General features: G+C 37.7%; 1 protein-coding gene across 6 annotated transcripts in view; it reads left to right on the forward strand.

The window, feature by feature from the left end:
* The window catches only part of MTA3 (metastasis associated 1 family member 3), a 211745-nt gene that overhangs the window by 120106 nt on the left and 66064 nt on the right, over window positions 1–25575 (forward strand). For all 6 annotated transcript variants that reach the window (XR_005718373.1, XM_040224560.1, XM_040224561.1 and 3 more), the window contains exons 5-7: window positions 2277–2340; window positions 4506–4623; window positions 23716–23818. Coding sequence is in view for 5 of the 6 variants with exons in the window: in XM_040224560.1 (XP_040080494.1) it covers window positions 2277–2340; window positions 4506–4623; window positions 23716–23818 (285 nt within the window). In the remaining variant the exon portion in view is untranslated. The remainder of the gene's footprint in view (window positions 1–2276; window positions 2341–4505; window positions 4624–23715; window positions 23819–25575) is intronic.

Raw genomic sequence — 25575 nt, forward strand, 5'->3', positions numbered from 1 at the left:
AAATTTAAGTGTCACATTTTTGTTTTTAATGGGGGGAAAGGTACAGTATAGATACATTAAAGAAAAATTATAAGTTAAAATTGTCTATTATCCTTTCCTTTTTGCATAAAAGCTATATTTCCGAAGATATTTTACATTTTAGATTGATTGGGATAGCTGTCCTTTTATTGGTTTTGTAATCATCTGGGGCCTCTAAAACCAATATAACCCATGTTTCCTTACCTCCTGATGTAAATATGAAAATAATGGTTTACTGATTCAGTCTAACATCTTTTTTCATGGACTTCCCAGGAGGTCCAGTGGTTAAGAGTCTGCCTGCCAGTGCAGGCAGGGGACATGGGGTTTTGATCCCTGGTCCAGGAAGACTCTACATGCTGCGGGGCAGCTAAGCCTGTGCACCTGTGCTCTAGAGCCCGTGTGCCGCAACAAGAGAAGCCGGTACACTGCAACTAGGGAGTAGCCCGTGCTCACTGCAGCTAGAGAAAGCCTGCATTCATCAATGAAGACCCAGCATAGCCATAAATAAATAATTCTTAAAAAAAAAACTTTCATCATTTCAGACAGTATGAAGGCACCTTTATGCTGCTTTGTTTTTATGAATTTTCAGTGTCTGTTATAAAATTCAAGTGATACCTATTAAAATAACATTTATAACATCTGCTCCTCCCCACTTTTTTTTAAACCTGACTATAGAGAACTTAAAAAAAAAGGTTTTATGATTTCTAGGTGCAATAAGCATTAAATGTTAGAAATACTGCTTTGTCAGCTGCTACTGAGGCAAGAGAAGTAAATGAAACTATTTTTGGAAATCCCGTTTGTTCCTTAAGCACTCTTGCATGCGTGAGCACATACTCATGGGTCATAGAAGTTCCTCTACGGCCGTCGTAGGTGTGCTAACAGCAGCAGAGCAGTTCCCCTTGTAATTCTGTCCTTTGCATGAGCATATCAGGTAATTATTGATTTTGAGTGTTACATGCACTGAAATAATGATGTCATTTTTTCTGCTTCAGTACTATGCACAAATAAAATATATTGGAAAAAGAGAAAACCTTCATAACTCCCAGTAACCGAATTATGGATTTGAAAGATAGTATAGAAGTACCACATGCTCTCAGAGAAACCTTTTGAAGTGATATCTACCTAAGATGATTAACAGAGAAAGATATTTTGATGAGAGGAAAACTTTATTTTTTTTAATTTAAGTTTAAGGAACATACAGTTGCAAAATGCTTGGTGTAGTTTTTGACTTATGCATTCATGTTTCACTTTTGCTTTTCGTAATGTTTTCCTTTGAACTGTATTTCACTCTGATAATCCAACAACAAACTTCCTATGTAATGTGTATTTGATGCATTTGTTTTACATGTTAATTCGTGGGGAGCAAGTCGTGATTTTTGTTCAGAAAACCAAGTGATATTATAACATTTTAAAAGTATTTTGTGAGCCCTGACCAATATCTGTAACTTGAATAGTCTCAGAATTCTGTCAAATTTGTAGCTATACTGAATTTTTCAAACTGGGAAGATAATTTTAAAAGTGGTATTAAATACCACTACGTGAATAACCATAATTTTTCTCAGGTCTAGACAGGCCTTTTTTAAACAGCATTTCATTTTCAAGTACACACCCAGCTATGATCAAAGGTAAATGCCATGAGACTTCAAGATCCATGAATCTGTCAATCTTTATTTGCCCCTTGCTCTATAGGAGTTCCTTGTGTTTAAATTTTAACTCGTCTTTAGAGCAGTTTCAGTAAAGGTAAGTTAGCAATAAGGGTATACTTACATCAGGTAACCCTGATGTAAATGTGTATTTTTATGTTCTTATATGCAGTGGCTACTATAAAAATTTGAAGGTTATTTTAGGCACTGGTGTAAATGGTGATTTCTTTAAAAATCCCTTGTATAAAATTACCTCATATTAACTCTTTACAGATTCAGAAGCTAACTTTGAAGATTACCTTGTACTCTTCTTTCTTTTCTTCTTAAAGAGTTAGGGAATACCTATAAAATGTTTTATTTTATAAGGATTTACTACCTAACACTGTTCCTTCCCCAGGTTAGCCTCTCAACAAATGTCTACAGCCTTCTTTTTAGGTTCCATAACACCAAGATGTAGAATAAGTCCAAGTATATACATGTCTGGGTGTTCCCAACTGCCATCTGGTTTCTTAATGCTACCTTTACATTTTGAATATTCCTAACTTTGTGTACATCATCTCTGTGAAAGCAAAGTGGCTTTTCTTGCATTTATTCACTTCTTTTCTCTTTCAACAGGGGGAAATGCAGTGTTGCCCTTCTGAATGAGACAGAGTCAGTATTGTCATATCTTGATAAAGAGGTAATTCACAATTATACTTGTGTGTGTTTTTCCCTCTCTATTTCGTACAAAGCCTATACTTTTGTATTATTTCGTCTTCTAACAAATTATTGCATAATGATAGCAATATTATGGTAAAAGTATCATGATTAGAATGTATTCAGGTAATTTCATTTTTCTGGTTAACTGAGATAAAAGTTGGGAAAAACTCCTATGTCTGTCTGTCTTTGCTTCGTAATGAAAAGTTGGTAAAAGTATAGCACATGATTGAATTGGTAGTGAAAGAACTTTTTTGGGGGGGAGAAACTAATTTGGGCTTTATGAAATAAATAAAAATACTTGGTCCTCTTCCCTTTTTTTTTTTTTTGAAGTAAATAGCTTTTCTTTTAGGCTCTTTGCGGATAAAATTTTACCATTGGTGGTCTGCTTTCTTTACTAGAATCCTAATAAACTTTGTCACCTAAGAATATTTTTTTCTGTAACCTTGAAGAGATGTCATAAATATTTTTATGAAATTGAATTAGAGCATGGGCGCCATTGAAAGGAGGAAATTCTCATAAGCAGACTATTCTACATTTTGCAGTTTTATGTGACTTTTATCAGTTTTATTGAGGGGAAAATACTTTACTATTGATTGTTCAGTATTTAACCTTTATAATTTCATAATGTTTGTTTTCCCAGAATCTTTATTACATATATATTTTAAAAAGCAAAATTAAAGGGACATATTTTCTTTTAAAAAAATAGTTTTCTATGCTCGAAAGTGTTGCTCCCTTATCTCAAATGAAGTAAAATTACAGAAAAAGATTGATGCAAACATGTAGAACTACTGTGTACCAGAAGCCTAATAAAATTAGAAGGAAAGTAAGTGTTTAAGGCAGAAAAAAAGGCTGTCTTGTGAAATTTGGAAAAGAAGGGTTTATTGTCAGTCTGTCCAACAGAATGATAGATAATATGGATTGATGATGCTCAGAAATTATCTTTCGTTCATAGAAGCAGAAATAAAAAGAAGAAATGATCAATATATTTTAGTATATTATATTGTATTTGGCTGTTCGGAGAGTGGATTTTTTTTTGCTGCACTGTGTTTGTGTGGCTTGCGGAATCTTAGTTACCAACCAGGGATTGAACTCAGGCCACTGAATGAAAGTACAGAGAGTTCACCACTGGGCCACTTGGAAATTCTGTGATTTTTTTTTTTAAAAGATGATATTTGTTACCTTCTAATTTGTTAACAATTTGTATCTGCTAAGGATTGTAGTAGATGAAAATTTGCCAAGTCTTTAGGATTTCTTTTTTCCTATCCTCTTGCTTTTTAATCTCAGTCCTTTGTCAATCTACTGTTCTTTAATAGGCCCTTTCAGGGTTTGATACGGAGAGTCATGCAGTAGATGGCCCTCACATCCATGGGGCAGGGAGGCTGGGGGGAACAAAAGGCAAGACTTTGCTGGTTCAGATGATTTCTAGTGGTTATGCAGAATTCAGCTAAAGACTGGTGGCTATAGGTCATTTTATCCTTTAGGTCCAGTAAGTAGGGTGTTTGCTCTTTTAAGTGATCATGGAAAGTTAGGTAGGTATGCTGGTGATGATAGAATATATAGTTATGTTTATATGCTTACCCATATAGACATATGTTTTAGAATTTAAAGGACAACTGCAGAATTGTAATTAAGTGTATACAGTGTGACATATTAGTAAACTGCATATAAACTAAGTTCTATAGTTTTAATGTGAAATGTGTCTGCATTTTAATATTTTTGATAAAATGTGGGATGGGCACTCTCAAAGTAAGAGTGTCACGCATCAGTAAGGCACCCTTACTGTTTTGGTGTGGGCTTAACAGCCTTAAAATGATTACTGGATTTCAGTGGTCTTTATTTGACTTTAGCTTAACTGTTAGAGCAATTAATGGTTTTCTGTTAGACTAACTAAACAAATAATAGTAACACTTTATTATCCACCTTGATTGTAAGCTATTTGTTTTCATTTAATTTTATACTGTTTACCTGATGATAGTAACATTATGCTCTCCTTAAAGATTTATGAATTTATTCACCAAAATGAAATTTTATGCTCTGTGGAGTTTTATGGTTTCATTATTATGACACTGGATTTATTGCTTTATAAAAAGTAGAAGGAATTACGTTTACGTCGATATTTCTGTCTTCTGTCCTCTTTTTTTCCAGGATACCTTTTTCTATTCATTGGTCTATGATCCCTCAGTGAAAACACTATTAGCTGACAAAGGTGAAATCAGAGTGGGACCTAGATATCAAGCAGACATTCCAGAAATGCTCTTAGAAGGTATGTTTTTCTTTGAGTTTCAAATCCTGTGAAAACAAATTTCCTTGAAACTGGAGTATTTTCATCAGATGGAAGAAACAACTTTCAGGCCAAAGTTTAAAAGTAATGACCTCTTCCAATTTTAGAAATACAACAAGCAGCAATGAAAAATAATTTGTTTGATCAATTATTCATTTTTCATTTCACATTTTCATGAGTTTTCTACCTGTGTTTTTCTTTTAAATACAACTTTAAGAGTGTTAATGTTGTTGAACTTGTATTTTAATGTGACAGACTCGTGCTTTGAGATTTTCTGTGCCTTCACATCATCTATCTGAGCCATGGAGTCTAGTGAGCACTTATATTATGGTGGGGATTTTGGCTAAACTGGGAAGTTTGTAGACCAGAGAGATTCAAAATTTACATTTTAAAAGCATATCTTCCTAGCAAGACTTAATTTTTCTTTTTTCTGTCATATTTTTGTATACTTAAAACCTTTATTTTCTGATTTGAAAAGTAAAACATTCTTAAAGTTTAAAAAATGAAACACAAAATAAAGTATAATATAGAAAATGAACACCACACCCTTTTCTGCCTTCCAAACCCGTATTTCAGTTCAGTGTAGTCACTCAGTTGTGTCTGACTCTTTTTGGCCCCATGGGCTGCACTGGCTTCCGTGTCCATCACCAACTCTTGGAGCATGCTCAGACTCATGTCCACTGAGTTGGTGATGCCATCCAACCATCTCATCCTCTGTCATCCCCTTCCCCTCCTGCCTTCAGTCTTTCCCACCATCAGTCTTTTCTAAGGAGTCAGTTCTTTGCATCAGGTGGCCAAAATATTAGAGCTTCCGCTTCAGCATCAGTCCTTCCAATGAATATTTAGGACTGATTTCGTTTAGGATTGACTGGTTTGATCTCCTTGCTGTTGAAGAGATTCTCAAGAGTCTTCTCTAACACCACAGTTCAAAAGTGCTCAGCTTTCTTTAAGGTCCAACTCTTACATCCATATATGACTACTGGAAAAACCATAGCTTTGACTAGATGTACCTTTGTTGGCAACGTAATGTCTCCTTTTTAATATGCTGTCTAGGTTGGTCATAACTTTTCTTCCAAGGAGCAAGCGTCTTTTAATTTCATGTCTGTAGGCTGACAAAACATGGTTTCCTGGAGAAGGGAATAGCAGTATTCTTGCCTTGAGAACTCCATGAACAGTATGAAAAGCCAAAACCCATATTTTATTTTGGTAATGGCTGTGGCTCATAATCATTCAGGAGTGGTCTTTGCACAGTGGCAGGTTGCAGGTTTCTCTGCAACTGCTTCTTTCAGTTAATGGTGCATCTTTTGCATCTTCCGGAATGAGAAGAGTGACTTTATTCTTTTTGTGACTGTAGAGTTCTTAATTCTGCATGGATGTGCCATAATTTATTTCCTTTACCAGTACCCCTGTTGATAGACATCTAGGTGTTTACATTTTTAAAAAATTAATTTTGGCTGCACTGGGTCCTCATTGCAGTGTGCAGGCTCTTCATTGTGGTATTCAGGCTTTCCTAGTTGGGGAGCATGGGCTCTCAAGTGCAAGGGCTTAGTTGAAGTATGTGGGATCTTAGTTCCTTGACCAGGGATTGAACTCTGGGCCCCCTGCATTGGGAATGCAGAGTCTTATCCACTGGAGCACCAGGGAAGTTCCTACATATTTTGAGCAAATGATACTGCTAGAAAATCTTTACACATGCTGCATAAACATTTTTCAAGCATAGCTTCTTGGAAGTATTGAAAGTGCCATTTTGCTCTTCAAAAATTTTTGAAATTTTTGTATGAGCAAATAAAATGCATTCACTGATAGATTATTAGCACCCCCATTTTGTTACATTTTTGTATTAGCTTTTAATTTGTTGTTGCTTTATTATTATTATTTTTAAAAGTTGAAAGTATGCTTTCCATAGTTATTTTTAGCTATTCTATAAATTTCTTGTGTATTTTCTGTTTGGTTATTTATATGTATTGGCAAGGGTATTTTGCATATTAAAGGTAAACAAATATAGAAGTATTTGTCTGTGAGTATTGTTCCTGTTACCTCCTCACTTAAAAAATGTTAATGATTTTATATTTAAACGTTTTATTTGTTTTTGTTATACAGAAATTTAGAATTTTTGTCATACAGAAATTTAGAATTTTTGTCATAGAGAGGTTTAGAAATTATTCCTAAGGTTTTCATAATTTGCATTCTTTACCATGCTTTCCTATAGGAAGTATATGCAGAAAAGTTAAATCAACTCAAGGTAGAGTTTGTGAACCATAGTTCCCACTGTGGTTGGTGGGTTATCATTGTCAGTGGTGGGCAGATGGGTGGCTGTGGATAACACTAGGTTGCAGACTTCTGCATTTTTATGAACTCAGTACCAGGAAAGGTCAGTCAGTAATGACTAAGCTTTGAGAACAGATTGCCATGTCTGCACTCAACTGTGTTTAGAAGTTTTGTTTTGTTGTGTGTGCGTGTGTGTTTTTTTAAAGAGATTTTAAGTAGTGAACTGGTTTATTATAGGCTGCTGCTGTTTGGCTCCTCTGTCCATGGGATTTCCCAGGCAAGATTACTGGAGTGGAGTGCCATTTCCTTCTCCATTATAGGCTGAGAGATTGCATTTATTGGCATTCTGATCTGTACAAATCAATTTGTGTTCCCAAAATAATTTCCGGAGAAGGCAATGGCACCCCACTCCAGTACTCTTGCCTGGAAAATCCCATGGACGGAGAAGCCTGGTAGGCTGCGGTCCATGGGGTCGCTAAGAGTCAGACACGACTGAGCAACTTCCCTTTCACTTTTCACTTTCATGCATTGGAGAAGGAAATGGCAACCCACTCCAGTGTTCTTCCCTGGAGAATCCCAGGGACGGGGGAGCCTGGTGGGCTGCCGTCTATGGGGTCGCACAGAGTCGGACACAACTAAAGTGACTTAGCAGCAGCAGCAAAATAATTTTGGATATTTATATAGTCCTTAGTGTTTGATCTTAGACTTTACTGTTTTATTTTTGAAAGCATTTGATTTTTAAATTTTACAAAAGTACACTGAGTATCCTTTCAGTTCAGTTCAGTCGCTCAGTCGTGTCCGACTCTTTGCGACCCATGAATCGCAGCACGCCAGGCCTCCCTGTCCATCACCAACTCCCGGAGTTCACTCAGACTCATGTCCATCGAGTCAGTGATGCCATCCAGCCATCTCATCCTCTGTCGTCCCCTTCTCCTCCTGCCCCCAATCCCTCTCAGCATCAGAGTCTTTTCCAATGAGTCAACTCTCCTCATGAGGTGGCCAAAGTTCTGGAGTTTCAGCTTTAGCATCATTCCTTCCAAAGAAATCCCAGGGCTCATCTCCTTTAGAATGGACTGGTTGGATCTCCTTGCAGTCCAAGGGACTCTCAAGAGTCTTCTCCAACACCACAGTTCAAAAGCATGAATTCTTTGGTGCTCAGCCTTCTTCACAGTCCAACCCTCACATCCATACATGACCACAGGAAAAACGATAGCCTTGACTAGATGGACCTTAGTCGGCAAACTAATGTCTCTGCTTTTGAATATGCTATCTAGGTTGGTCATAACTTTTCTTCCCAGGAGTAAGCGTCTTTTAATTTCACGGCTGCAGTCACCATCTGCAGTGATTTTGGAGCCCCCCAAAATAAAGTCTAAGACTGTTTCCACTGTTTTCCCATCTATTTCCCATGAAGTGATTGGACCGGATGCCATGATCTTGGTTTTCTGAATTTTGACCTTTAGGCCACCTTTTTCACTCTCCACTTTTCGCTTTCATCAAGAGGCTTTTGAGTTCCTCTTCACTTTCTGCCATAAGGGTGGTGTCATCTGCATATCTGAGGTTATTGATATTTCTCCTGGCAATCTTGATTCCAGCTTGTGTTTCTTCGAGCCCAGTGTTTCTCATGATGTACTCTGCATATAAATTAAATAAGCAGGGTGACAATATACAGCCTTGACATACTCCTTTTCCTATTTGGAACCAGTCTGTTGTTCCATGTCTAGTTCTAACTGTTGCTTCCTGACCTGCATACAGATTTCTCAAGAGGCAGGTCAGGTGGTCTGGTATTCCCACCTATCCTTTACATAATGGATAATTTTGCACTCTGGATATAACTGGAAAACATGTTCCCAGAAATGAAATTGCTAAGCTGTAAGGTGGTATGTCTGAAATTTTATACAAAATGACAATTGGCTTCCAAGTAATCATTTACAGATTTTTTTTCCTTGTTTAAGTTAAGGTATACTTTATATGTAGTGTATTTCTCCCAGTTTTGTGTGCAGTTCTCTGAGTTTTGGACAAATGTATAGCTCTTTGTGAGATATTCAGCAAGTCCATCTCCATATAGACCAAGAGCCAGGACACTCCTGCATTGTGTCAGCAGCACCTGGCCCACATTCTCCGCCCCCTCACACCCCTTTGTTACTCCTCCCTGAACTCTGATCTCTCCTCTTTTCAAAACTATGTAAATTGTGTTGTTTGTGTAATCTTTTGTACTATTTTTATTATTTGGCTTTTTTTCCCTTTTTTATTTATTTTAATTGGAGGCTAATTACTTTATAATATTGTGATGGTTTTTGCCATACTTTCACATGAATCAGCCATGGGTGTATATGTGTTCCCTAACCTGAACCCTTGCTCCTACCTCCCTCACCATCCCATCCCTCAGGGTCATCCCAGTGCACCAGCCCTGAGCACCCTGTCTCTTATTTGACTTTTTAAAATGTAGGACTGTCTGAGCTACTGATTGTGTGGCTCATTTTCTCTTTTTTTATAGAAGAAATTTGAATATATTTTATGAAGTATAGTTGATTTACAATGTTGTATTTTTAATTTCATCTTAAAATATATATATATATATTTATTGACGTATTTTAATTTTTTATTTTAATCAATTAATTAAAAAAAATTTGGCCACACTTTCGCTTGTGCCATCTCAGTTCCCTGACCATGGACTGAACCTGGGCTGTGACAGTGAAAGCTCAGAATCCTAACCATCTGGGAATGCTCTAATTTCTTTCTTTCTTTTTTTTAAGTGTATGATTCTCTCTTGGGCACTGAGTATAAGCCTAAGTGTATAGAAAACCTAGAAAATTTTGTGTATTGCTCATGTAAAAATAAATGCTGAAGCGAGTAATAAAGTTGGGATATATCAGGTTATAGTGGGCAGAAAAATCAGCTCACAAAATCTCATGAGTTCCCACCTACCTGAAAAACTTTTAAATATGATATTGCCCCTGACATACATAAAGCTGGTTAGAGTTGTGTAATTGGAAAGCATATCTACCTAGCTTAAAGTAAAAAAAAAAAAAAAAATTTAAGGAAATAAAATCACATATAAAATGCAATAGGTTATTCTACAGTATATCGTAGTGAGGATTTGAAATTCTTGAGGGTGAGAATCTTGAGGTTCTTGTTTCAGGTAAAAGGAGTGATTCTGAACAGCTTATGGCATTTGGGGAGTTACACCAGTTACCTGTCAAAGGCATTCTTTGTATTTATAATGTGATGAAATGTTCATTAATATAATCAATCTTATAATTCATTAACAAGTATTAATTGCCTTTAATTTTGTGTTTGTCTTGGTAGTGTTTGGGTGGTTGGTTTACAAACTTTATTTAGTTAATAGAACCCTTTCTTACTATATAAGGTTACCTTCAATAAGAAAGTCAGGTTGTTATGGGTGACATGGAAGAGAAGGGCCCACTGAGTCAATTCGAAGGCCATATTCAGTACTTCACGTCTCTTAGAATCCCATTTCTTTCCCTTGCATTCCTATACACTAATAGTGAGAAAATAGAGAAATTAAGGAAACAATTCCATTTACCATTGCAACAAAAAGAATAAAATACTTAGGAATATATCTACCTAAGGAAACAAAAGACCTATATATAGAAAACTATAAAACACTGGTGAAAGAAATCAAAGAGGACACTAATAGATGGGGAAATATACCGTGTTCATGGATCAGAAGAATCAATATAGTGAAAGTGAGTATACTGCCCAAAGCAATCTATAGATTCAATGCAATCCCTATCAAGCTACCAATGGTATTTTTCACAGAGCTAGGACAAATAATTTCACAATTTGTATGGAAATTCAAAAAACCTCGAAGAGCCAAAGCAATCTTGAGAAAGAAGAATGGAACTGGAGGAATCAACCTGCCTGACTTCAGGCTCTACTACAAAGCCACAGTCATTAAGACAGTGTGGTACTGGCACAAAGACAGAAATATAGATCAATGGAACAAAATAGAAAGCCCAGAGATAAATCCACGCACCTATGGACACCTTATCTTTGACAAAGGAGGCAAGAATATTCAATGGAGAAAAGACAATCTCTTTAACAAGTGGTGCTGGGAAAACTGGTCAACTACTTGTAAAAGAATGAAACTACAACACTTTTTAACACTATACACAAAAATAAACTCAAAATGGATTAAAGATCTAAAAGTAAGACCAGAAACTATAAAACTCCTAGAGGAGAACATAGGCAAAACACTCTCTGACATAAATCACAGCAGGATCCTCTATGACCCGTCTCCCAGAATATTGGAAATAAAAGTAAAATAAATGCGACCTAATTAAAATTAAAAGCTTCTGCACAACAAAGGAAACTCTAAGCAAGGTGAAAAGACAGCCTTCAGAATGGGAGAAAATAATAGCAAATGAAGCAACTGACAAAGAATTAATCTCAAAAATATACAAGCAACTCCTGCATCTTAATTCCAGAAAAATAAACAACCCAATCAAAAAATGGGCCAAAAAACTCAATAGACATTTCTCCAAAGAAGACATACAGATGGCTAAGAAACACATGAAAAGATGCTCAACATCACTCATTATCAGAGAAATGCAAATCAAAACCACAATGAGGTACCATTTCACGCCGGTCAGAATGGCTGCTATCCAAAAGTCTACAAGCAATAAATGCTGGAGAGGGTGTGGAGGAAAGGGAACCCTCTTACACTGTTGGTGGGAATGCAAACTAGTACAGCTGCTATGGAGAACAGTGGGGAGATTCCTTAAAAAACTGGAAATAGAACTGCCATACAACCCAGCAATCCCACTACTGAGCATACACACCGAGGAAACCAGAATTGAAAGAGACAAATGTACCCCGATGTTCATCACAGCACTGTTTATAATAGCCAGCACATGGAAGGAACCTAGATGTCAATCAGCAGACGAATGGATAAGAAAGCTGTGGTACATATACACAATGGAGTATAAGAAAGAGTGGAGTAAAAAGAATACATTTGAATCAGTTCTAATCAGGTGGATGAAACTGGAGCCTATTATACAGAGTGAAGTAAGCCAGAAAGAAAAACACCAATACTAACGCATATATATGGAATTTAGAAAAATGGTAACGATAACCCTGTATGCAAGACAGCAAAAGAGACACAGATGTATAGAACAGTCTTTTGGACTCTGTGGGAGAGGGTGAGGGTGGGATGATTTGGGAGAATGGCATTGAAACATGTATAATATCATATGTGAAACGAATCACCAGTCCATGTTCGATGCATGATACAGGATGCTTGGGGCTGGTGCATTGGGATGACCCAGAGGGATGGTACGGAGTGGGAAGGGGATTTAGGATGGGGAACACATGTACACCTGTGGCGGATTCATGTTGATCTATGGCAAAACCAATACAATATTGTAAAGTAATTAGCCTCCAATTAAAATTTTAAAAATTTATATTAAAAAAAAAATCTCATTTTTTCATGGCACAGTCAGAACCCCCAGTCTTCACAGTTAGACATGCTTATGAAGTCTTTTGGAACATAGTATTGGAAGAACCTCCACTATTTTCCCTTTTCTTCTCATTTTTTTAAGTCTTAAAATTTATTTTATTGCAAGCAGTATGAATTATGATAGAAAATGTAATCATACTGGGAACAAAAAGTAGTAGTCCCTTAGATCATCCCTTTGATCACCCCTTCTAACCCTCTAGTAACCAGTTACTAATTTAACAAGATCTCACAGACTGTTACATAAATATGTTTAGACACCCATGAAATTATGTTCTATGCAGTATTCCATCATGTGATAGAGCCACATTTATCTGTTTCATGTATGTTTAAATGTTGGGCAGTTTTCCCTCAATTGTCCTTTAAGATTTCTTGGTTGTGTGTGTGTGGGGGTGTGGGCTCTCATGTCATAGTTTCTTTTCATACTGTTGAAGTTTATCATCATTTTGTCAATTTCCTCTTTTCTAGATTTCATTAGGATTCTAATTGAAATTGTATTACTGTTAACATTACTTTGGGAGGTGGTTGATTATTTTATAATATTTTGCAGTATATGGTTCTACTTCTGAGTTTTCTATTCTATTACTCTGGTCTGTTTATGCTCTAATAACTCACTGTTTTAATTATAGAAGCTTTGTAGTATGTGTTAATATCTGGTGAGGCTAATTCCCCCTCTTACTTTTCCAAGCTTGAAAAAAAAAAATCTTCCTTCCTAGTTTTATGTGAGTTGCAGTTAATTCTGAATTTAAGGAAAACAGACAGTTTTATGATTTTTGAAATGTCCTTCTCTGTTGAACACTACTTTTGGATTTGTGGAAGTCTTTTGTTTGGTTATAGATTTTATCTATTTCTTGTTAAGTTTAATATTTTAAAGTTTGTAACTTGTTAGCTTTGTTTGTAAGTACTCATCTTTTTCATCATAAATAAAAGTCATTTTGGACTCTTATTTCAACTGGAAGCATTTAACATATCCAAAATGTTTTTTTCACTTGTCATCAGACAACCAACTAGATGCAAGATTTGAAGAACACACTGTTTAAAAATATTTATTTTGGCTCTGTTGGTTCTTTTGGGGGCATGTGGGATCTTTTGTTGTGGTATGCCACCTTCTTTCTGCTTGGGCTGCATGTGGCTTACTTAGTTGCTTCTGGGCATGTGGGATGTTAGTTCCCTGACTAGGGATCAAACCTGCATTGCCTGCATTGGAAGGCAGATTCCTAATCAGTGGACCACCAAGGAAGTCCTAAGAACCTCCTTTTTCTAATTAATGTATTTTCTGAGGAGAAGGAGTTAGGGTGGCAGATAGATACACTGTCAGTTAAAACACATTTGAAAAACACAGACATTGCCATCATAGAAACTTTCATTCACAGCTAGTACCTATTTGCAGAGAAATCAAGTAGTAGAAAACATCATGTTTAAGAACAGATATTTAGGGCTTGATGCAGTCTGTGCTTACTAATAACCCTTTTGCTCCTCTTAAGTGGGTATGTTTAGACCAGTGGCCAGATTCCAGTATGCATTGGCATGGGATGTAGCACTTGAATTAATATCCTAAGTAGGTGGAAGCATCAGCCCCATGCCAGAATATTTTACAGGCTTGCTTTCTTTGTGAACGTGTCCTGGTGAATTTTAAGAAATTGTTGTGGTATTTGTCTCGATGGTGAATATTTCTTTTTTGTGGCTTCAGAATTTAGAAATTCATTTACGGCTACCCACTATCTAACAAACTCTGGAAACGAGCACTGTCTAACAAGTTCTGGAAAAATGAGTATGTAGCTTGCAAACGAAGGTGAAAGTTGCTTTTGAGATTTAAAATCTTTATTGAGTTTGAATAAATACCTAAAGAATTTTCCAAAGAAAAAGATGTCATATGTAGTAAGTTTTGAATTATTATTTAGTTGTATTGTAACATTGGAATTTTAAGAAAGAAATTGAAAAGTATTATAACATTAAATCATTAAAGAAAAATGACTTTGGATTCACGATTTTGGGTGAAATCTGACTGCACTATATTTTAGCTGAGTAACCTTGGGAAAATTATTTAACCTCTCCAAGTTCCCATTCCTTTTTCTAAAACACATCAGAGTGTTGTGGTGATAAAGGGAAGTAACTCTGGAAATGCATTTAGCACAGTGCCCGCTGCTTAGTGTTAGCTACTACAGTTGTTTCTGCTGGGCCACTGCTGCCTGCTGCTACTAAGTAAATAGCTCTTGTCTATATTTGGGAATTTAGGGTGTGTCCTTATATGCTTTTAAAACTTGAATTAACCCATATACAGTCAGTCAATAGAAAAGTACCAGTATAGTGTGGAAATGATGTCAGTTATCTGAGGCCTTTCCAAGCACTTATTCTCACAGGTGAAGAGTGTTTAAGAAAAACAAAAGATAAAATTCTACTAAAGTACCATCCTCCAGTGCAAGTAGTAGCCTCAAAGACTGGGGTGCTTTCACTGTGTTGAAAGTATATGTGTCATCTTAGAGTTACAAATGGATGAAAAATATTTTCCCCAATTTTTGTAAAAATCTTCACCCTAGATTTTATTTTCAATTTTGCTGAAACTGTACACAGTGACCTACATCTCAGTGGAGGAAGTAGAAGTCCAGGGTTTAATGAGATAAAGGACTGACTGACCTTTGTGCTTGGTACAAATGTCAGTAGAGATTTAAGTGTGTTGGTTTTTTTTTTTTATATGATTGCTACTTTTTTTTTAAGTGCTCTGGTTACCAAGTTCATAGGTCTTTAAAGTTTTGGCCTATCTTTTCATAAGTGCTATTATTTTTAAGTGTGTAATTTTGCAGAATGTATTTCCTATAGTGTGGTAGATGTTAATCAACTGGAAAACATCAGACCATAACAAGTAGTGCAGGTAGATAATTGGTTGCAACTGTATAAAAGTACTAATTTGTAACCCAGGACAATTTTGTCTTCCATGGGACATGAGATGATGTCTATAGATGTTTTAGACATTTTTGGTTGTCACAGCTGGAGGATGGGGAGATGCTACTGGAATCTAGTGAGTAGAGATCAGGGGTGCTGTTGAATATCTTCTAATACACAGGATTACACCCACCCAGCAGTTATTGTCCTCCCCCGCCTATTGTAAAGGGTTATGGGACGTAGTAAGCACAAAATAAATGTTGTTTAATATTTACATAATTATAAAAATATTTAAATTTTCAAATATGAATTATATGACCTGGTTTATTTCTGTGGGTTTTGATTCTATCTTTATGCCAATACAACATGGTTTGATTGCTGTTGATGTATATTATAATCCCACCCAATCTTTCATTGTTTCTTCCAGTAATGATAATATTCTTTGTATGTAGAGATTAATATTTGAATTATTTTATTGGCTTTCAAAACTAAACTGTTAAATTTAAGTTGAAATACTTGTACAAAAACAATAGCCTTAAGATTTTAAGTTTGCCCATTCCAGTCCATTTTAGTTCACTGGTTCTTAAAATATTGATGTTCACTCTTGCCATCTTGATTCATTGACCTAACATTCCAGGTTCCTATGCAATATTGTTCTGTACAGCATCAGACTTTACTGCCATCACCAGTCACATCCACAGCTGGGCACTGTTTTTGCTTTGCCTCTGGGCTTCCTTGGTAGCTTATATGGTAAAGTGTCTGCCTGCAGTGTGAGAGACCTGGGTTCCATCCCCGGGTCGGGAAGATCCCCTGGAGAAGGAGATAGCAACCCACCCCAGTACTCTTGCCTGGAAAATTCCATGGATGGAGGAGCCTGGTAGGCTACAGTCCATGGGATCGCAAAGAATCAGACACGACTGAGCAACTTCACTCTGTCTCTTCATTCTTTCTAGAGTTATTTCTCCACTGATCTCCAGTAGCATATTGGGCATCTACCGACCTGGGAAGTTCATCTTTCAGTGTCCTATCTTCTTGCCTTTTCATACTGTTCATGGGATTCTCAAGGCAAAAATACTGAAGTGGTTTGCCATTCCCTTTTCCAGTGGACCACCTGTTGTCAGAACTCTCCACCATGACCCATCCATCTTGGGTGGCCCTACACGGCTTGGCTCATAGTTTAATTGAGGTAGACAAGGCTGTGGTCCATGTAATCAGTTTGATTTGTTTTCTATGATTGTGATTTTCATTCTTCCTGCCCTCTGACTGATAAGGATGAGAGGCTTATGGAACCTTCCTGTTAGGAGAGACTGACTGTGGGGGAAGCTGGGTCTTGTTCTGATGGGTGGGGCCATGCTCATTAAATCTTTAATCCAGTTTTCTGTTGATGAGTGGGGCTATGTATCATCCCTGTTGTTTGATCTGAGACAAAACTATGGTGGAGGTAATCTTTCAAAAGGTCCCAAAAGTGCACAAACTTCAAAAGGTTCCTTCAAAAGTGCACAAACTCCTGCACTCAATGCCCCTGACCCTGCAGCAGGCCACCTCCAACCCACACCTTCCCTGGAGACTCCTGGACACTCACAGGCAAGTCTCTTGTGCAGTCACTGCTCCTTTCTCCTGGGTCCTGTTACGCACCAGGTTTTGTTTGTGCCCTCAAAGAGTCTGTTTCCCCAGTCCTGTGTGGGTACTGTAATCAAATCCCACTCCAAAGTCAAGTTACCTGGGGGTTCTCAGTCCCTTTGCCAGATCCCCAGGTTGGGGAATCTTTTGTGGGACTTTTCACTTTCATGCACTGGAGAAAGAAATGGCAACCCACTCCAGTGTTCTTGCCTGGAGAATCCCAGGGATGGGGGAGCCTGGTGGGCTGCCATCTATGGGGTCACACAGAGTTGGACACAAGTGAAGTGACTCAGCAGCAGCAGAACTTTCTTAACAGTTCAAGAGATTCTTTGGTATAATTGTTCTGCAGTTTGTGGGTTGTCTTCTCTCAGCAGCACTATGGTGGGGTTAATGGCGACCTTCTCCAAGAGGGCTTATGCCACGGGCTGTGTGACCAGGTCTCCTGCAACCAGAGCCCCTGTCCCTGCAGCAGGCCACTGCTGACCCGTACCTCCACAGGAGACACTCAAAGACAGTTCTGGCTCAGTCTCTATGGGGTCTCTGGGTCCTGGTGCTCACAAGGTTTTGTTTGAACCTCCAATTGTCTCTGGCAGGTAAGGGGTTTGATTCTAAACATGCTTTCACACTTCCTACCATTTTATTGGGGCTTCTCTGTTGCCCTTGGACGTGCGGTATCTTTTTTTGGTGGGATCCAGCATTTTCCTGTTGATAGTTGTTCAGCAGTGAATTGTAATTTTGGAGTTCTTGCAGGAGAAGATGGGTGCACATCCTTCTACTCCACCATCTTGTCACGTGGGGAGAATGCACTGCTCATAGCAAACACCCTCTTCCAACACACAGGAGAAGACTCTACACATGGACATCACCAGAGGTTCAATAACGAAATCAGATGGATTATATTCTTTGCAGCCAAAGATGGAGAAGCTCTATACAGTCAGCAAAAACAAGATCAGGAGCTGACTGTGGCTCAGATCATGAACTCCTTATTGCCAAATTCAAACTTAAATTGAAGGAAGTATGGAAAACCTCTAGACCATTCATGTATGACCTAAATCAAATCTCTTAGGATTATATAGTGGAAGTGACAAATAAATTCAAGGGATTAGATCTGATAGAGTGCCTGAAGAACTATGGACAGAGGTTCATGATATTATATATGAGGCAGTGCTCAAGACCATCCCCAAGAAAAAGAAATGCAGAAAGGCCAAATGGTTTTTTGAGGAGGCCTTACAAATAGCTGAGAAAAGAAGAGAAGCAGAAGGCAAAGGAGAAAAGCGGAGTTCCAAAGAATAGCAAGGAGAGACGAGAAAGCCTTCCTCAGTGATCAGTGCAAAGAAATAGAGGAAAACAACAGAATGGGAAAGACTAGAGATCTCTTCAAGAAAATTAGAGATACCAAGGGAACATTTCATGCAAAGATGGGCTCGATAAAGGACAGAAATGGAATGGACCTAACAGAAGCAGAAGATATTAAGAAGAGGTGGCAAGAATACACAGAAGAAGTATACCATAAAGATCTTCAAGACCCAGATAACCACGATGATGTGATCACTGGACTAGAGCCCGACATCCTGGAATGCAAAGTCAAATGGGCATTAGGAAGCATTACTACAAACAAAACTAGTGGAGGCAATAGAATTCCAGTTGTGCTGTTTCAGATCCTAAAGATGATGCTGTGAAAGTGCTGCATTCAATATGCCAGCAAATTTGGAAAACTCAGCAGTGGCCACAGGACTGGAAAAGGTCAGTTTTCATTCCAATCCCAAAGAAAGGCAATGCCAAAGAATGCTCAAAATACTGCACAATTGTACTCATCTCACATGTTAGTAAAGTAATGCTCAAAATTCTCTAAACCAGGCTTCAGCAATACGTGATCCGTGATCTTCCTGATGTTCAAGCTGGTTTTAGAAAAGGCAGAGGAACCAGAGATCAAATTGCCAACATCCATTGGATCATTGAAAAAGCAAGAGAGTTCCAGAAAAACATCTGTTTCTGCTTTATTGACTATGCCAAAGCTTTTGACTGTGTGGATCACAAACTGGAAAATTCTGAAAGAGATGGGAATATCAGACCACCTTACCTGCCTCCTGAGAAATCTGTATGCAGGTCAAGAAGCAACAGTTAGAACCAAACATGGAACAATAGAGTGGTTCCAAATCAGGAAAGGAGTACGTCAAGTCTGTATATTGTCACCCTGCTTATTTAACTTACATGCAGAGTACATCATGCAAAATGGTAGGCTGGATGAGGTGCAAGCTGGGATCAAGATTTCTGGGAGAAATATCAGTAACCTCAGATATGCAGATGACACCACCCTTATGGCAGAGAGTGAAGAAGAACTAAAGAGCCTCTTGATGAAAGAGGAGAGTGGAAAAGCTGGCTTAACACTCAACATTCAGAAAACTAAGATCATGGCATCTGGTCCCATCACTTCATGGCAAAGAGATGGGTAAACAACGAGAGACTTTGTTTTGGGGGGCTCCAAAATCACCGCACATGGTAACTGCAGCCATGAAATTAAAAGATACTTGCTCCTTGGAGGAAAAGCTATGACCAACCTAGACAGCATATTAAAAAGCAGAGACATTACTTTGCCAACAAAGGTCCGTCTAGTCAAGGCTATGGTTTTTCCAGTAGTCATGTATGGATGTGAGAGTTGGACTATAAAGAAACCTGAGTGCTGAAGAATTAATGCTTTTGAACTGTGGTGTTGGAGAAGACTCTTTGAGAGTCCCTTGGACTGCAAGAAGATCCAAGCAGTCCATCCTAAAGGAGATCAGTCCTGGGTGTTCATTGGAAGGACTGATACTGAAGCTGAAACTCCAATACTTTGGTCACCTGATGTGAAGAATTGACTCCTTGGAAAAGACCCTGATGCTGGGAAAGATTGAAAGCAGGAGCAGAAGGGGAGGGCAGAGGATGAGATGGTTGGGTGGTATCACTGAGTTGATGGACATGAGTTTGAACAAGCTCTGGGAGTTGGTGATGGACAGGGAAGTCTGGTGTGCTAGAGTCCATGGGGTCTCTAAGAGGCAGATACGATTGAGCACCTGAACTGAACTGAACTGAAGGTTTTTAAATCTTCTGTTCTTGTCATCTTATATTTTCTGAAGGTCTTGTAATTTCTTTATATAAATATGAGCACTGAGTGCTAAGTTGCTTCTGTCATGTCCAACTTTTTGAGAGCCCAGGGACTGTAGCCACTAGGCTCCCCTGTCCATGGGCTCCTCCAGACAACAATACTGGAGTGGGCCATTCCTTTCTCCAGGCGGTCTCCTGGACCCAGGGTTTGAACTCATGTCTCTAATGTCTCCCGCACTGGCAGATAGATTCTTTACCACTAACACCACTTTCAATTTTGTTTCTTAGTGTTTTATATTTTTTTGCCATAATATATGTGATTTACCTATCTAATTTTATTTTTTCACATTTTCGTTTTCATTCTCTTTGGAATGACATTCAGTTTTATATATTCATTTTTATTTTACTTTTCTTATAATTTATTTTTAAAACTTATTTTTATTAAGATATAATTGTCATATAACAGTGTATGTTTAATGTTTTTATATGATTACATTTATATGGTGCAGTTTGATTACCACCAAAACATTAGCTATCTATCATGTCATATAATTATTACTTCTTTTTGTGGTGGTAACAAAGATCTGAGAGGGATTGAGGGTAGGAGAAGTGGACAACAGAGGATGAGATGGCTGAATGGCATCACCGACTTGATGGACGTGAGTCTAAGTGAACTCCCGGAGTTGGTGATGGACAGGGAGGCCTGGCGTGCTTCAGTTCATGGGGTCGCAAAGAGTTGGACATGACTGAACGATTGAACTGAACAAAGATCTAGGCTCTTAGCAACTTTGAAGTTTATGTTGATAATAAAAGTATTGCTGTCTGTAATCACTGTGTCGTGCATTACCTACTGTTGTAAGGGTATCTCCTGAAGCAAAATCTCCTTACTCCCCTCTACCCCCTTTCCAGCCCCCTATCACCACCGTTCTACTCTGTATTTATGAGTTTGGCTTTTAAGATTCCACATAGAAGTTATATCACATGGTATTTGTTTCTAGTAACTTATTATTCCTTTGATGAATAACTTAAAACAGTGCCCAGAACTTTTATAGCGTTAATAAAAATGGTGATAAATGGCATCTGTGTTTCTGAATTGAGTATAATATATTCTGATGGTAGTTGTAGAGAAAATGAATTATATTTAGAACAAAGAATATATCTAATTGTTCCTCAAAGGATGTGTAAGATACCATCTTCATACAGCCTTAGTTCTTCCAGTCTTTGAAGAACATTTTGTGCTCTTCGGGAGCTTTTTTAAGAAGTAGTTTGTCATTACTTTCTAGAAATCTTAAACTGTAGTTGAAGGGTTAGAGCAAACATTTAACATCATTGCTGAATCTATATTTTTTCAAAATTATGAAGAGGAACATATGAAGGAAAAAATAGGATGCTGTATGTAATCATGTAATTAGGTGGTAAATACAGTTTGTAGGAATTCACAGATTAGAGAGATCTTCATAGGTGAATGTGGGACCGGAGCAGATTGGAATTGCCCAGATTATCATAAACGCAGGAGGAAAGTGAGATTATTGCAGTGACTCGAATGAACATGGCCAGAGCATAGAATTCATGTTGGTTCTGTCTTAGGCTCATAGTACATTCCCCAAGACCATTCTCCAGATAGCTGTTAGGTTTGTTGAGTATTTGGTTATACAGATTCTAGAGCTTCTTAAAAGATTTTCCCTTGTGAAAAGGGATTAAACTGATATAAATGTATTATGTGGTGAATCCAAAATGGGGAATTCTCTAGAGTGACTTTAAATAGAACATTCTGTATTTTTGTTGTTCTTGTTATTTTTGTTCCCATCCCATGGTATTGTATGTTTCAGTTATTAGTAGAAAGACACTCAAGAGTGTTTTATTATTGTTTATAGCAAATTTATTTAGAATTCTTATACTTTTTTCTGTATGCTACAAAATGTATGGATAGGATTGAAGTTTATCAATTTAACTAACTTGAATTTGAAAAGTCAATATCAGTTTTATTAGCCTTACATCCTGGAATATATAATAGATGGGGCTTCATATTGAATATCATCTTCATTTCATTTTGTATTATTTGAAAATATAGATTACATATGTAATTTAATATATATATTTTGCTGTTACTGTTCATCTTACTTAAAAATGTGTTTATTGAAGATACAAGGAAGTAAAATTGCTTCATTTTTCTTTCAAAAGTTTCATGTTTACAGACTTCTGGGTTTGTAACTGGTTTTTTAAAATGAATCAGTTAAATGTTGTGGCTCAGCATGTGTTGTAAGAAAAAATAATGAAAACCAAAATCCTTTTAAACACCTTATATGTCTCTGGACTAGTATTCACCCTGGTCTCTTTGTGCTTCTTTTGTTGGTGGTGGCAATTTACTTTTTGGTTAGCTACCTGCCTCTGAAAAGGGAGCGAGATGGACAGGACCCCGCCACGCCCTGCAGCTGACAGCAGTGGCTGTAATTAGGAGACTGCAGATGGGTGGGTGGGGATTCTGCTGTCCCCCTTTCTCCTTCTGAACTTCAGCTCCTGCTTCCTCCCAGCCTAGGAAGGAACACATTATAAGCCCATAGCCTGGATTCGTCAGTCACCAGGGGATGTTCAGCCTCATAGTCTGTCATTCTGCTTGATATTAAGATGCCGTGATCAAAACCAAAACAAAGCCCAGACCGGCCCCTAGCCTGATAGGGAATTCATAGCTGTAAATTAGAATCCAGTTGTCTGCCAAGTCCATCACTATCCTTTGCCCTAACGTGAAATCTTGCGTGATGGTTCTGTCTCCCTGTGACACATTCCTAAAAGAAAGCATCTTGTATTAGCCTCAGTCTTTCCTCAGTCTCTTGATTGTTCCTTCTTTCTGTTAGTGCCAACCCCGTCTATGTAATTCTCAAGACTGGAAACCTTCCCGCTATACCAGTCTGTCACTGATGTCCCTAAATTTCTCTCTGGGCTCTTTATTGTCACTGTCAATACCTTGTCTCTCTGTCTGTATCACGTATCTGTAGAGCAAATCACTCCATTGCTAAGTGTGAGATGTGAAATTTGGCTCTCGTTTTGACACTCTCCTGCTAGGAAGGCAAGGGCTTCGTATTACTTCCAACAGACATCTATTCAGAAAACCTGTGCAGCATCTTCAGTAGTATTTTTATAACCCACTTCTTAAAGCTGTCTCTCCTCGTTCCCTTTGATACACGCATTCCTGACAAAGTTTGCTACTTCTTTACCACATCTTAAAACCCCACGACTTTGTTCCCATTCTCATTTACTTTCAGTTCTCTCCCCCTGCCAGGGCATCCACAACCCTTCAGTTTTTAGCAGGAACGCCTCCTCCCGCATGACATCATTCCCTAGCTAGCCTGAAATGATTTCTCTCCTCTTCAGAATCTTGCAGTCATATGTGTATGTCTCTGTGACACCTATTCCTATTCGTTTGTATCATAGTTCTTTATGAGTAAGTTTTACCGTTGTTTGAATGTCTTGCAAGAGAGCTTTCTTTTCTGTCTCTGTCTCCCTTAGCAAGGCATGGAGTCTCACACATAGGAATACTCAGGAAAGACTAAGTGAAGACATCACGTGGTTAGTTTGGTTGTGTTATCAACATTCTCTTTAGAGTGTTCTACATCTGCTATCTGAAGAGATGTACACAAACCATGAACATTTACCTTACAGTTTTAATGTCGTGGTGACCACAGTCAGCAATCGTATGTGACAGTGCATGTGCCTTAGAATAATAAGACTCCGTTTTCTTTGTTCTTGGACAGGAGAATCAGATGAGAGAGAACAGTCAAAATTGGAAGTGAAAGTTTGGGACCCAAATAGTCCACTTACAGATCGACAGATTGACCAATTTTTAGTTGTAGCCCGGTGAGTATGGCACTGTTTAGTCAAGATACACATACACACAGACACACACATATGTGTAATATAAAAGAATTCATAGAAAATTTATGAGTTTTCCTTTCTTTTGTGTTCTGCTTTTTTTCATTCATTGGTTGTATTCTTCTATGTAAGAAAGCTAACATGTATCACATTACTTCCTAAATACTATGATTTATATTAGTAATATTGATTTATTGGCATTAGTTTTTGTTTTAAAAATGAAAATAGATTAATTTTTATTGATTAAGAAAATAAATTCCCATTGTAAAAATTTCAGCACTACAAAAAATTATAAAGAAGAAATTCAACAGCTGAAATCCCGTATCTTTAATTAAAGTAGTGATCTCCTTTAAGCCCATGAGGGACTTTCAGGTATAAATAATAATGTGACCCTCTGATTACAGCCACATGTGAGTAAGTTGTGGGTTAAAACCCTAGTTGGGGAGTTAAGATCCCATATGCCTGTCACCAAAAAATCAGAAGCAATATTGTAACAAATTCAATAAAGACTTTAAAAAAAGAAAAAGTTTACAAATATGCAAACAATGTCTTATTATTTCATTAATGGGCTTATGTATGCACATGCATATTATGTCTGCATGTATGAGTTCTGGGAATGTATATGGGGGCTCTAACGAAATTATAATATTTATTTCCTTAATGAATGAACCAGATGTGGCAAAATATCTTTTTAGCTTAGTTTTTGATTTATTTATTTTATTTAAATATGTTTGATTTACAATAGTATATTAGTTTCAGGTGTACAACACAGTGTTTCAGTATTTTTATAGATTATATTCTATCTAAAGTTATTACAGAGTAATGGCTGTATTTCCTTGTACTGTACAGTATACACTTACTGGTTCAAACATGGCAAAATATTAGAATGAGGTAGATCTGGACATGATTCTAATCATCTCCGTTATATTCTCTAGTTTTTTTGTTGACTGTTTGTCATAATGCCAAGGACAGAAGCCCTTAGCCATCCTTGGTACTGTTGACAGTGTTGGTCACCATGGAAGTTAGGCACTGTTACTGGTGGCTAGGCATTCAGACTCCAGAGCCCAGGTGTCTGGCCACTAACTGATTAGGTGAAGAGCCTTGGTTGGTGTACCTTGCTGGGGAGGAGCCTGTCAGTGAAACAGATGAGACTGAAGATTCGGGACTGGATCATTGGTGGAGTCGCTGGAGTCTCCAGACAGATTACCTGGAGTTTGGTTTATTTAGTACGCTTTGCAGTTTCAGATTTATTGTTCTTTCCTTTTCCTGATTGCCAAGGGCCATGATTTCTTTTTTCTTGAAGCCAGCATGAAAGGCACCAAGGAGATATTCTCAGTATCTTTTTCAAGTTTTTTTTTTTTAATCTAAGTACAAATTAAGAGCCAGTTAAGGACCACTGCACATTCCAGTGCCAATCATTGGTGAAGAGGTGGGGCAGCCAGTACCCACATATCCTATTGTTTGTAGCGCAAGTTGGTATAGCTGCTTTGGAAAACTATTATCTAACACACACATCCCTGAAGTTTCAGTCCTAAATATATACCCAGCAGAAATGCATACATCTGTGTGCCAAAAGATACGTATACAGATGGCAGCAGTGGTACTACCTGTAGTAGCCCCAGATGGAAACAAATGTTCATCAACAGTAGGGGTGGGGTGGGGCACCGTGCCAAGTAATGCTTCACAGCAAGGAAGATGGATGAGCACAGCTACAGCCGGCAGCACGGGTGAACCCACAAACA

The sequence above is a fragment of the Oryx dammah genome, unplaced genomic scaffold, assembly GCF_014754425.2.
Source record: "Oryx dammah isolate SB20612 unplaced genomic scaffold, SCBI_Odam_1.1 HiC_scaffold_25, whole genome shotgun sequence".
Taxonomy (NCBI): domain Eukaryota; kingdom Metazoa; phylum Chordata; class Mammalia; order Artiodactyla; family Bovidae; genus Oryx; species Oryx dammah.